This window comes from Brachyhypopomus gauderio, chromosome 17 (assembly GCF_052324685.1).
Source record: "Brachyhypopomus gauderio isolate BG-103 chromosome 17, BGAUD_0.2, whole genome shotgun sequence".
NCBI classification, from domain to species: Eukaryota; Metazoa; Chordata; class Actinopteri; order Gymnotiformes; family Hypopomidae; genus Brachyhypopomus; species Brachyhypopomus gauderio.
In genome coordinates, this window is record NC_135227.1 from 6,251,388 (window position 1) to 6,264,144 (window position 12,757).

The 12,757-nt window shown below is 47.6% G+C and overlaps 1 protein-coding gene across 5 annotated transcripts in view; it reads right to left on the reverse strand.

Annotated features, from left to right (window-relative positions):
* Positions 1–12,757, reverse strand: part of unc79 (unc-79 homolog, NALCN channel complex subunit) — a 41,424-nt gene that overhangs the window by 5,750 nt on the left and 22,917 nt on the right. For 2 of the 5 annotated variants that reach the window (XM_076977835.1, XM_076977839.1), the window contains exons 27-46: positions 12,293–12,361; positions 10,715–11,046; positions 10,375–10,557; positions 9,490–9,655; positions 9,239–9,388; positions 7,856–9,115; positions 7,151–7,252; positions 6,326–6,442; positions 6,054–6,159; positions 5,787–5,927; positions 5,382–5,420; positions 5,121–5,233; positions 3,920–4,005; positions 3,251–3,424; positions 3,091–3,159; positions 2,826–2,936; positions 868–972; positions 707–784; positions 530–619; positions 111–286 (exon numbers count right to left, since the gene is read on the reverse strand). In XM_076977835.1, coding sequence (XP_076833950.1) covers positions 111–286; positions 530–619; positions 707–784; positions 868–972; positions 2,826–2,936; positions 3,091–3,159; positions 3,251–3,424; positions 3,920–4,005; positions 5,121–5,233; positions 5,382–5,420; positions 5,787–5,927; positions 6,054–6,159; positions 6,326–6,442; positions 7,151–7,252; positions 7,856–9,115; positions 9,239–9,388; positions 9,490–9,655; positions 10,375–10,557; positions 10,715–11,046; positions 12,293–12,361 — 3,667 coding nt within the window. The remainder of the gene's footprint in view (positions 1–110; positions 287–529; positions 620–706; positions 785–867; positions 973–2,825; positions 2,937–3,090; positions 3,160–3,250; positions 3,425–3,919; positions 4,006–5,120; positions 5,234–5,381; positions 5,421–5,786; positions 5,928–6,053; positions 6,160–6,325; positions 6,443–7,150; positions 7,253–7,855; positions 9,116–9,238; positions 9,389–9,489; positions 9,656–10,374; positions 10,558–10,714; positions 11,047–12,292; positions 12,362–12,757) is intronic. The other 3 variants (XM_076977836.1, XM_076977838.1, XM_076977837.1) reach the window with 3 other exon arrangements.

The following is a 12,757-nucleotide window of genomic DNA, read 5'->3' on the forward strand; positions in this document are numbered from 1 at the left end:
ACTATGTTAAGAACCACAGTTCCATCAGTGCACACAACATATTTTACAAAGACATATGGCAATATAACTTAGCAAATTGCTTTCATTCTCATTGGAGAAGATGCTCTTACCCCTGTTGCATAGCAGATGGTGGGTGATACAGCCATGGCAAGTAACGAATCACAGCCTTGTTGTCACGGTGATTGCCTTTACTGATTTCCATGGCTGCCACCTGGGCCAAGCCCACTTTTAGATTGCCACCAAACGTGTCCTCGTGCAGCGGTTGTGAGCAGGCCTTCATGTGACTCTGCAGGGGGGAGACACGCCATGATACCGGTTACAGTACATAACACAAACATTACAACATATTTAACACTGAGAATTGAGCAATTAGAATTTGGCACTGTGCTCTCATTCCTAACAAACTGAAAGCAGCAGGTAATAATTCCTACAGGACACTTGAACTGAATGACAGACGGTAGTAATGAAAAGCATATTCCGTCCAACATGTCCAACAGTGAACTGTTGCATACGCATGTACATACTGCACCTTTAATTTGGTCAGTGTGTGCATGTCTGCGATGAAGTCTAGCAGCTCACTGAGGTACTGCCTCAAGCACTCCATAGCAGCCGTTGTGCACTGAATAGAAATGCACAAATTACCTAATCTGTATTTAAATATTACAGACACACACACATTATTGAAACTGATACACAAAGCACTCACCCCGGGCAAAGAAGAGATCATGTGTTTTTGTAGAATGGTGGACTCAGATAGTCGAGTTCCAATGTCAGTGCATACGAACTTATGGGAAACAGAATACAGAGACGTAGCGTTGGTGTTTCACTCCTTGACTCAGCTTTAAATGACATCACAACACAAACTACCTGGACCAGGAGCAGTAGATTAGTGTCGGGAATCGAAGACTTGAACTTCAGAGCCTGCAGTAACTCCAGAACCACGACACGGGACATGTAGAACTTATCCCTCTCCTGCGGAAGAACGAGAACAGAACAAGAACACCGAGGTGTAAAAGGCACTCAACGAGTTTTTGTCCTCTTTAGTCTGACGCACTCTCCTTATTGCAATCGCCTTTCCTGTTGCTCTCAGGGATTATACACTCTTTTGTCTGTCTGTCTCTCCTCTACAACTGGCTGTTTCTTGCAGCCTGATTACGTCTCCACCCCGCTGTGCCACTCAGTGTGACGTCGTCTGTCCATATTCCAGGCCGAAGACCAGATTAGAATGGCAGTGTGCCCAGCTCCTCTTCCACAGTCCGCACCTACATAAAAGCAATCTCTCCTTTTCCCGCCCGCGCGACCTCACAGCAACAGGAACCGGGCCTTTGTGTCAGCACTTTAGGTCCCGCTGGGCTAAAACTGAAACAGAGGACAACTCAGCTCTAATCCTTCAGCTCTAATCACGCTTGCTGGGGTCAACTTGGGATGCCACCTTACTATATCCTCTTAACATTTGAGTCACTTAAATGTAAAAAAAATGAGTCACTCAAAAAAGTTGAGTATTAGTTTTCTCAAAGAGTCCAGCTAGGGCATAGCAAGCCCTTGTATTTAGAAAATGCACCAGTCTCTGTGGTCATCTAAAGATTTTAGCAGTTACTATGCCAAACCATATACAAATAAAACAGCTTAGACACCGTGTCATGATCCAAGACCTTGTCACATGTGACACTGAAACAACAAAAAAGTTGCCATTTATGATGATGGAAAATGAATGTGAAAAATGAATGTTGAGACCCTGCCTAAGACGAATCGATATAACCGGCTGCACAAGACCCCTGGTGATGGTGTGTATATGCAGTAGAAAGCCACATGAAGGACAGCAGCTCATGCCAAGCAACAATAACTGCAGATCCTCACGTGATCTTATCAGCACATCTCGGGCGCACATCCATCTCTTACACCTCTAGACCACCATTGTGAAATATGAAAATCAATACCATTTGATTGAATTCTTCTTCAAGTGGATTATAGTGAAGGAGAGAGAGAGAGAATGGAAGAGAGGAGGAAAACTAGATTTATATTCAGAGAGCAAAGATCTCACTGATGTATTTTCCTTTAGATAAGGTTTCTGTTAGGTGCACAGGCATATTCTCCAGTTTGAAAAAAAACAACCTTTGAGCACTGTAAACATCATTAACACTGGGATAATGACACATGTGCTTTGCAGATGAAGAACTAGAAGAGCGACTGTTCAGAAGCCTCGGCCACCCGAGGAAGACGGGATCCTGCGTCTTGGTCCTCTCAAGATCTTCCTTAATGCACCCAGGGGCAGCGTTTATGTGCCACGGACCTGCTCATTAGGAATCTGGAGCCAACCATATGTAAAGCTGCACTGTGCTAACAAACACACTTGACTTTGCCTTTGACTTTGCTGTTGGTGTAAAGGAAGTGTGAGCAGCCTGCACGCCCAGCAGGGCCACCACAGCACTCCACATCCACGTGCTGTTCTCCTCATACGCTTTCATATCGAACGCACTGAGCAGCGAGATATTCAGCCCATCTCAGGAGGTCGAACCAGGCTAAGAAATCTTCGTTTCATCCCAATGGCTATTATCCTCTACAGCGTACTTCTTCCATTCACTCGTGACCCTGGAGATCACCTGGAGATACCGTGCGCATGAGTTCGATATCCACAGCGCACATATCCGATAAATATGTTAGCTGGTCTGGAAAAACACCATCCTGCCAAATGCTGTATGTGCATATATTTCATGAATAAATTAACAGGCCCACTTATATAATATCACAAGAAAGACTCGCTCAGAAAGCCCGCATTTTGCATTCACTTTAAAGGGAACATTCGGAACGGCATGCTACTGGCTCACCTTGCTGAAGGTTTTGTAGCAGAGGCCGCAGAGCTCGACGAGGTAGGAGAGGCTGAAGGTGCCGTACTGGATGACGAAGCTGAGCAGCTTGGACGAGGGCTCCAGCAGACTCTAGGAGACACGGAGGGAGCGTGTGAGGAGCACCGCAGCCCCGCGGAGACGCTCGGACCCGGGGGGGAGCGCCTGCTTCGAAACATGCCCCCAAAACCAGAACCAAAAGCCACACGTTTATGTTTGAAGCGCCCTGTGTTTTACGTGCACTTACTCTGGTCGCGTTAGCGGTGGGGATCTTCAGTAAACAGATGATGATTCTCAAGCTGGAGTCTAGCGGATACTGAAACAGAAGAATTCAGATGAGAGGGGCATTCAAAGGGTGAGAGACAGCGGGCCAGTCATGCAGTGGTCCAGGATTTGAGAGCTAATACCTTCAGAGGAAGCACAGCTGGAAGTTTAGTCAGGAAGGTCTGGAACTGGTTGCAGATGGTTGTCCAGAGGTTACTAGGGGAGTCCATAGGAAGAGCCTCCATGAATGTGGCAATGTTGTCCAAGCAATGGAGTATTGTGCCTCCTGCTGGCAGACTCTTCTTATTGTTCAGCCCCTAAGAATATGGTATGCCACATTTGAGATAAAATTAGACACATTAGACATCTGTTTAATACTGACATCAAACTTAGAATATTCTTATAAAGTGTCTTGTATAAGCCTGTTCCCTATTTATCAAACAATCCAATACATTGGCTTTATGTTTTTAATTATACACTTGACATGTTTCATTTACAGTGTAACCAGTGAGACTGAGAGTTATTGCAAAGTTAACTATGAATCCAAAGGCATATAAATGCAATAACTGGAAAATTGTGCATCTTTACATTGCATATTCTGTCTTGTAAATCTCACTTTGAAAGAAATCTTATTGGTTTGGATCTCATTGCTTTTACAGTGCACTACATAAAAAGCCACGCTTGGTGTTATGTGACAAGAGTGCCATCTGCTGGTGAATGTTCTGCAGGGACGGCTAAGTGAGGAACATGAATGAAAATACAATCACTCTGAGCAAGCATGTTTGCAATAGGTTTACGATTTTAAGACCCACCTCGAGAAGCTGGCTTAAAGCTGCCACGGAGCTCAGTTCATTAAAATCAATAAGAGATGAGGCCAGTGTACGAAGGAAGTTCCCATCTAAGCAGGAAAATATCAGGAACAGGTGTTTTATTTGAGGGGGTTTGTGTGTGTGTGTGTGTGTGTGTGTGTGTGTGTGTGTGTGTGTGTGTGTGTGTGTGTGCGTGTGTGTGTGTGTGTGTGTGTGTGTATGTGTTCTCTGAGTGTCTTGTGTGTGGTTTTGTGGGTGTGTGGATGTGTGTGTGTGTATGTGTGTATGTGTGTTCTCTGAGTGTCCTGTGTGAGGTTTTGTGGGTGAGTGGATGTGTGTGTGTGAGTGTGTGGGAGGGTGCATGTGTGTGAGTGTGTGGGAGGGTGCGTGTGTGTGTGTGTTAGTGTGTGTGTGTGTGTGTGTGTGTGTGTGTGTTCTCTGAGTGTCCTGTGTGTGGTTTTGTGGGTGTGTGGATGTGTGTGTGTGTGTTAGTGTGTGGGTGTGTGTGTGTGTGTGAGTGTGTGGGAGGGTGCGTGTGTGTGTGTGTGAGTGTGTGGGAGGGTGCGTGTGTGTGTGTGTGAGTGTGTGGGAGGGTGTGTGTGTGTGTGTGTGTGTGTGTGTGTGTGTGTGTGTGTGTGTGTGTGTGTGTGTGAGTGTGTGGGAGGGTGCGTGTGTGTGTGTGAGTGTGTGGGAGGGTGCGTGTGTGTGTGTGTGAGTGTGTGGGAGGGTGCGTGTGTGTGTGTGTGTGAGTGTGTGGGAGGGTGCGTGTGTGTGTGTGTGTGTGTGTGAGTGTGTGGGAGGGTGTGTGTGTATGTGTGTGAGTGTGTGGGAGGGTGCGTGTGTGTGTGAGTGTGTGGGAGGGTGTGTGTGTGTGTGTGTGAGTGTGTGGGAGGGTGTGTGTGTGTGTGTGTGAGTGTGTGGGAGGGTGCGTGTGTGTGTGTGTTAGTGTGTGGGAGGGTGTGTGTGTGTGTGTGTGTGTGTGTGTGTGTGTGTGTGTGTGTGTGTGTGTGTGGGAGGGTGTGTGGATGTGTGTGTGTGAGTGTGTGGGAGGGTGTGTGTGTGTGTGTGTGTGTGAGTGTGTGGGAGGGTGTGTGTGTGTGTGTGTGTGAGAGTGTGTGGGAGGGTGCGTGTGTGTGTGTGTTAGTGTGTGGGAGGGTGTGTGTGTGTGTGTGTGTGAGCTGGCACTGAGTAGGTTTGCAGGTACCTTTGATGTTGCTCTGGAATAGCTGTGGGAGGATGCCGTTGGGGGCGAGCTGGTGCAACACACACCGCAGGAACTGCTTGGCAACCCCTGCAGCGTTCCCCGGGATCAGCATACTACAGCCACAGGTAGACCAACCACAGGACAATGTCATAATACACACATATGCACACAAACACACACTCACACAGAAATATTTTAAAAACCCACAATACCATTGAGACAGAGACACATATACAGCACAGCCTAAAAAACCAAACCCACCTTTCAGCCTGGCCTGAGAAACTGGCACTGGACACCAACCTATGTGAGAGAACACAACATTGACAAAGGCCATGTAAACATCTTTGACATGTAAACATCATCTCAGGTTCCCGTTTTATTACAGCACAGCAGAAAGAGCCACTATGCTGTTATCATCCAGAGCTCTGATATTCACACCTTCTGGATCTGTTTCCTCTCATGTGCAGTACACTGCTCAAATTACATTGCAGTTACCTTTAATATTTTGTATAACCTTGGAAGTGTAAATTGTGTAGAGTGTGTTGTGCAAAAGTGTAATGCAGGTTGACTGGTGCAGTGTATCTGACACATAGTGCACTACACAGGATACACTGTGCAGTGTGTATTGTACAGTACAGTAGTTGTCATGGTGCTGCAGTAATGTACCTGCCCACCGACTGCATGATGTCCAGTAGTAAAGGAGCAGCCAGGTCTGGGCTCAGGTGGGTGAACATAGACAGAACCACCACAGCCAAAGCCAGAGTCTCCTCGTCATACTCCTCCAGAACAGCCCCGCAGTCCCGGCACCTGGACACACACACACACGCATACACAGAGACACGTAGACGGCAATGTAGATGTAACACACGCACACACACATACACACACACACAAACACAAACACAAACACACACACATTCTAGTCGAGTCTACCTGTCAGCCATGTTGGTAGGCTGCTCATCGCTGAAGTCCTCCGGTGCAGGAACAAACATGCTCGCCGTGCTGGGGGCAGACAGCAGGCTGGTCTTGGTGGGACCTGCTGGGGTACAGTGGTACAGTTCAGCACGAGCCTCCCACGCTGCCTTTACACATCTGGCTTTACACATCTGGATTTACACATCTGGATTTACACATCTGCCTTTACACATCTGGCTTTACACATCTGGCTTTACACATCTGGCTTTACACAAGCGGCACATTCGGACCTGTTTCCCATGTGCTGATGTTGTGTGGCGCACTGGACTGGTGCTCCAGCTGCCTCTTCATCAGGTGAGTCATCGTCACGGCTCCCAGAGAGCCGCGCTTCACCTGCCGGTACTGAGCTGCAACGCATAAACAAAGTGGCTGGGAGAAGCGATAAAGGGATGTTTATACAGAGAGATCTGCACAGACCCGGAGATCTGATCTCTCTGAGGGAGACCAGCGAGACGAAGACAGAAGGAAAAAAAAAAAAAGTACTTCAGCATTTATTAGGTATTTATTCACTGGACTTGTGGTTTGCTTTTTGGTATTGAACAATAATAATGAATAAAATGATCAAATAATGGAAAATGTAAAACTGTATAATTGAATACATATGAAATACTTTAAAAAAAACTTAATGGTCCTGCTTGCCTTGGGGAAATATGCATTGAACCCTTACACTTAAAAATGTTTGATTTAGTTAACTTCATATATTTGTTATCTGCACTGTGAAATGAAAGAGTTGCTGCCATGATTGTTTTAAAACACCACCATGTTGAGCACTTCTGAGTCTCTGTTTCAGCACAGTTACTCTTCTCCACCTCAGCCAGCCTCTAATGGAGTCTGCTGGATCTTTGCAAAACACTTCCTGCCTCTCTCACTCCAGGACGAACAGATTGAACTTAGCCCGTCACGGGCCCCGGAGGATGGACGACGGTATTTATTTTTATAGGTGAGGATGAGGGGGTCGAGGCTCAGATTTACGGTTTGCTTAATGGATTAAAGGGTGTTTTATGAGCTGGTAGCACCATGCGGTGAGGATGGTTAGAGAGGTCTGCGGCTCCTACTTGTTACTGACGACCGGTTGCTGGTTTCTGGGGCGGAGGCCTCGAGCGCCGGGGCGGAGGCCGATCCTCGTGGCTTCTCCAGTTTGGACAGAGATTTGTGATCTGCGAGGCGACGCAGGGAGTTGATGGGTAAGATTTATATATCACTACGGGTTGACCTCAAATTACACTTGCAACTGTGGGATAATCTAATTAACCTTTCAATTTTTATAACCAGTCATTAACATTCTATTTGTCTAACCAGTAATTACTGTGTTGAGAACATATAAATTAGGTTACTGGGAATCACTAAGTGGATCACAAATCACAAAGGCCCCTGAAGAAGAACAAATCACTCGAGTGTTTCCTGAGCGATAAGGAACAAACAACAAGTTGAAATGTATTACGTGTTTCATGTATCATGACGACTCTCACTTACAGGTCTGAGAGTCTCAGAAATGCTCTCAATTTTTACACTTCCAGAAATATTTTGTACAGCATTCTAAATATCTGGATTGTTGTAAAAGAAAATGTCTGACCTACAGAATTACGGATGGTACTTCTGTTCCTGTTCTTTCTACCAATGTATGATACAAACACTGTATATAACATTATTGATTTATACATATGAGAATATGGACACGATATATCAACAGTTACATGAAAGTGGACACACATGCAAGTGAAGTGTAGATCTAACCGGAGTCAGGAGCATGTTCTGTTCACCTGCGTCTGTGTTTTCCTCAACCATCTGGTCCAGAGTGTTAAAGGAGATGTCCAGGTATTCCCTCTGGATGGCGCTCACCGCAATCTTCCTCTGTTTGCGCTGCCGAGGTACGATCTGGATCTTGAACTCAGCCTCGTCGCTCACATCATCAGGCTTTGCATTGCTCTCTCTCTCGTCGCCGGAGTCATCGTCGTCTTCGTCTTCATCCTCGCCACGTGTGCCCCCGTCCCCTGCGTCAGCCTTAAGTGGGTCCAGGCTGTCCAGAGTGTCCTCGGGGACGCTGAGGTACACAGACCTACCCGACGGGCTCCCCGACACTTTGTCCTCGGGCGGTGTGCACCCGTCGTCTACAGAGGTATTGGGCACGTGGGACGTCTTTCTGAACAGGTCTCTCTTCTGCTTCAAGGTCATGGGGCTCTCCAGGCCTGCAGGGTGGTGCGTGTGGTCAGGGAGCTCCAGGGAGGCAGTAGGGGTCATAGAGGGAGGTCTTCTCTCCGCGGTCTGCGCTGGGCTGCCCTTTGCTGGGCTGCTGGATCTGCTCGTCCTGTCCCTGGAGCAGTCTTGCACGCTGACTTGGACGACCGGGGACAGACGCATGACGGTGCTGGCGGACGAGGGCGACGGATGCTCGGATTTGCCCTGCATCCCGCTCAGCGGCCTCGAGAGCACCTCGAACAGGTCCTCGTCGCTCTCGACGATACGCAGGGGCGGGAGAGGCTCAAAGACCAGCGAGTCACTGTCGGACAGCGAGAGAATGGAGCGCTTTTCTGGTATGGACGTGCAGTCGGAGGACAGGTCGATCAGGTCGCCGTCTTCTTTGCCATGAGGAGTAACCGCCAGAGGTGAATCCAGCCCTGGGGTCTTATCTTCAAACGTCTCCATGCAGCTCAGCCGGACCTCGGGAATGATGGGTCGGATGGCGTCCGCGGGCAGATTGGAGCCCGGTCCGTCAGCGCCCATGGAGCCGTCGAAGGAGGCCTTCCCGTGGCGGTCCGCTCGGCGCGAGTGCCTCGCCGTGGAGCAGCAGGACGACGGGGGCGGGGGCGGCGGACCGTGCGGGCCACAGCGGTCGATGCAGGACTTGCGGCGATGCTCGTCCAGGCTGAAGAGAATGGAGTCGGCGTTGGAGATGTCCAGGGACTTCTGCTTGTGCATAGCCTGCAGGCGCTTCTTCTTGCTCCCGCCCTCGTCCCGCGCGGCGGCCAGCAGGCTGTCCTGCAGAGGGCCCGCTTCCCGGTACTCCGCCAACTCAATTTCACCTGCAGGGGGGGTGGCGACGGACATCTTTACAGTGCGCTCACAGACCCACGCCTTTGCATTCTAACGGAAGCACACCAAGCAGACACTTCGTTTAAATGGGAGCGAACCAAGCAGACACTTACTCCTCTGAGCATTGAGCTCCACGGGCTGATATTTGACAGACTTGCTGCCCCCGATCCGTTTAAGCCGAGCGAAGAAAGTTTGCGATTCCTTGTTTCCCGCTCCCGTCGGAGTGTCGTGGATGTCGGATTCGTCAAACACGCTGTCCTCCTCTGCAAAGCAAGTCGTGCAAGCAGACACTTACAAGTTCAAACAAGGTCAAAGTCTTGGTATCTTGGAGTGCATCATGAACTCATGGTTAATAATAATATACCCTTCTCTTTCTCGCTGTAGCGGCTGACGTTGGAGTTGTCGCTGTAGAGCGGACCCGCTGAGGCGTGGGGCCTGCAGCTGTGGTACTGTGCGTTCAGGGTGTTGATGGTGATGTGGATCAGGTGCAGAACAACCTCTTTACTCACATCCATGTCCCTGTATGGGTACTGCAGCAAACAGATGTTAAGGGGGTTCGCATACAAAGGAGTCTGCATGCACAGCTGGCCCAGCTGCTCAGACATGTGCTCCCAGCTCTATGCTCACAGTAACTAGGCCCCAGAAGTCTGTTCATTATATGAGTAAGAGGCACAGCATGGATGAAACTTGTGTTCTACAAAACCCGCAGACTTCAAGCAAGGGCATTAAAATAACATTTTCAAATGGTCTACATTCTTGCTCTCTCCCAGATTCCAGCCCAGCTAAACGAGGATTCGGTGTTCTTAATCGCAGATTTCAGGTGCGCTGTGAGCTGAGACAGAGCAAGATGTGGATCATCTAGGAGTGCTTGACTGGGCTGGAAAACACTGGTTTATTATATCTAGACTAGCTACTCAGATTCAGTGTCAGCACACCAGCGTCTTCAAAAGTCCCGCTTTATAAAAATTTCTTGGAGGTACAGTTCTCCATAACCAGAGTGCATGTTCCCATAACACAGAACTCATGTGCTGTTCAGACAATCTGAATTCTGCCACTAGGGGGGGCTGAACCGACATTTCCACCCACAGAGCCGGTTTAGACCCATTTGTTTTACACCCTGCATATTTCAGGACATTCTTGGAAGATATCTTCATAATGATGAATATATGACTAAAAACCATGCTGTTCCCTCTTTTTTCATAATAACAAAGGAGTCAATGTGACATTCCCAAAACGGAGCACCAACTACCTTGTAGAGGATGACAAGTAAGGCCTTCAGCCACATTTGTCTGATGTGTGGCCTCAGTGCCCACAGGGAGCAGCGTGGCGCTTCCTGGAAGTTGGGGCGGAGCTGGGGGCAGGTGCAGTACTTCAGCACCTGCACCACCAGGGGCAACAGCTGCTTCCCCAGACTGATGTTGTAGTCCATCACCTGACACAGGCAAGGGGGGGAAGACACATGTTTACGATCGACATCGACCGCACCCGCCCGTGAACACGGTCGGCTCCGCCGTTCGCCTTCCGTCAGTCGTCGGCCCTTTTGCTAATGTGCAAGGTGGTGTTGGTGCGCGTCGTGTTCTCCAGCTCACCTGTGCGATGCCGGCGATGAACGCATTGAAGCAGGTGGACGAGCGCATTTTCTGCGGGGCGATCATGAAGCAGCCCATCTGCTGGTCGAAGCCCAGCAGGACGTAGAGGTGCCTCTTCACCGTGTTGAAGGCCTTGGCACTGCCGATGTCAGTCTCGGCACTGCTCTTGTCTTTGGACATGAACTTCATCAGCACCATGATGAGGGCATGGACCGTCTGGTGGTCTATGCCGGCGTCCTCGGGGAGAAGATCCTTGATGACTGAGTCGTCCTCCGGAGGGGAGCCCTGGTGGGCTGCGCAGAAGATGAGGTTCACATTCAAGGAATCAGGACCTGATTGGAGTGCTTTATGAGTGAAACTTGAACCATAAGATGTAGATACAGAGAACGCTAATCACATCTAGTTGCTATCGGGGCATTTAGAGTGGATCATTGTCACTGTAAATGTCTGAAGTCATAAAGGTGCATTAGTTGACTTCACACCTATAATAGTTCAGATAAATTGTAAAATACTGTATGTAGAGCATAATAAAAATATTATTTTAGCAGTAGCATCTGCACATTACTACAATGCCTGAGAAAACCTGTTTGAAAAATAACATTCCTGGACAGAGTTGTCTAGTCCTGCCTCCTGTCAGTCACTTTATGAAACACACCTCAATACCCCAATACTCCACCCCCATCTCCATCTGATTGGCTATGAAAACATGACAGAACACAGTAAGCATCCTACACTATCACTGTGTGCTGGTACTGTGGACAAAAATATGCTGTACTGACATAATATATAAGAAATGTAATAAAAACGAGAATGAACGCTGGAGGTCCATTTAAAAATGGAAAGAATTATTACATGAGAAGGGGAGTTAGACGTGTCTACACTGAACTGTTTTAACCAGCTAACACAGGTAGTGACAACCTCACAGGAGCTCATTACAAAGAAATATTGGACAGTGAAAACACTTGATTCGCAGAGCAGCAAATCACTGCTGATGATGTTCTAAATGTTCAAAATGTTCTAAGTGCTTTCCCACGCTGATATAGTTATCATATTGTTCCCATTGCTAACAACTCAAATTATGAGATAATCTTAACTACAGTCTTCCTCATCACTCAAAAGTCATGACAACTTTGATAAGCAGAAGGAAATTCCAACTCACCGCACACATTTACTAGTAAACTGCAGCTGAACTCTGATACCATAGATATTTGAGGCATGTTTTGTGTTAATGGGTGGGAACGGCCGGCCAATCCAAAGAGTAAAAAAATATTTTTAATTTCAGTGTTATGTTCATCTACTTAACCACTGGAGGTGGTGTTTCTTAACTAATGCACTTTTAATTCAGAACTGTGTGTGTAGGCATCACAGTAACTCTTTACACCTTTAAAATTACAGATGGTCCATGGACTCAAACCAAGAACAAAAAAGGCCTTCATAAAGGCAGCATTATTGTGAACATTTACATGCTGTATGCTTGAGAACAATAACTGGGCAGAGTACTTTCCGCCGCTCTGGAGAATATTTAGCGTTAATCTACAGATTAAGCCCACGATTTTGTGCCAAACTGGTCTTATTTACCTGGCAGGACTTTCTCGAGCATATCTCCCAGTGTGGGTGCAGACTGCTCTTGTCTTGTAAGCCTTAGAGCTATGAAATCACACATGGAAACACAATTAGGAAACGCAAGGATGAGACACAGACACACATCTAAGCTTTCCACAATAGTCAGTGCCCATTTCAGCAACCATTTAAACATTCACCTCAACGTTTGCCTATTTTGACTGAATATAGACTGAACACAATGTTTTTTGAAAGCTGCACATTTTAAGGGTTGCTATCATGCGGAAACTATTAAGAGAAAATTGCAGCCACTCAAATGAAAAGCAGGGACAATCGAAGAAATGTCTCTGGACTGATAAGAAACAGCAGTCTTATACATTTTTTGCAGCTTGAAGATGTACTTTATACAAGGTTCATTTGTACCAGAGATACATGTCTGGAAATCAGGGCGTTTTGTGCAACAACTATGGTTCTGAAGCGTGC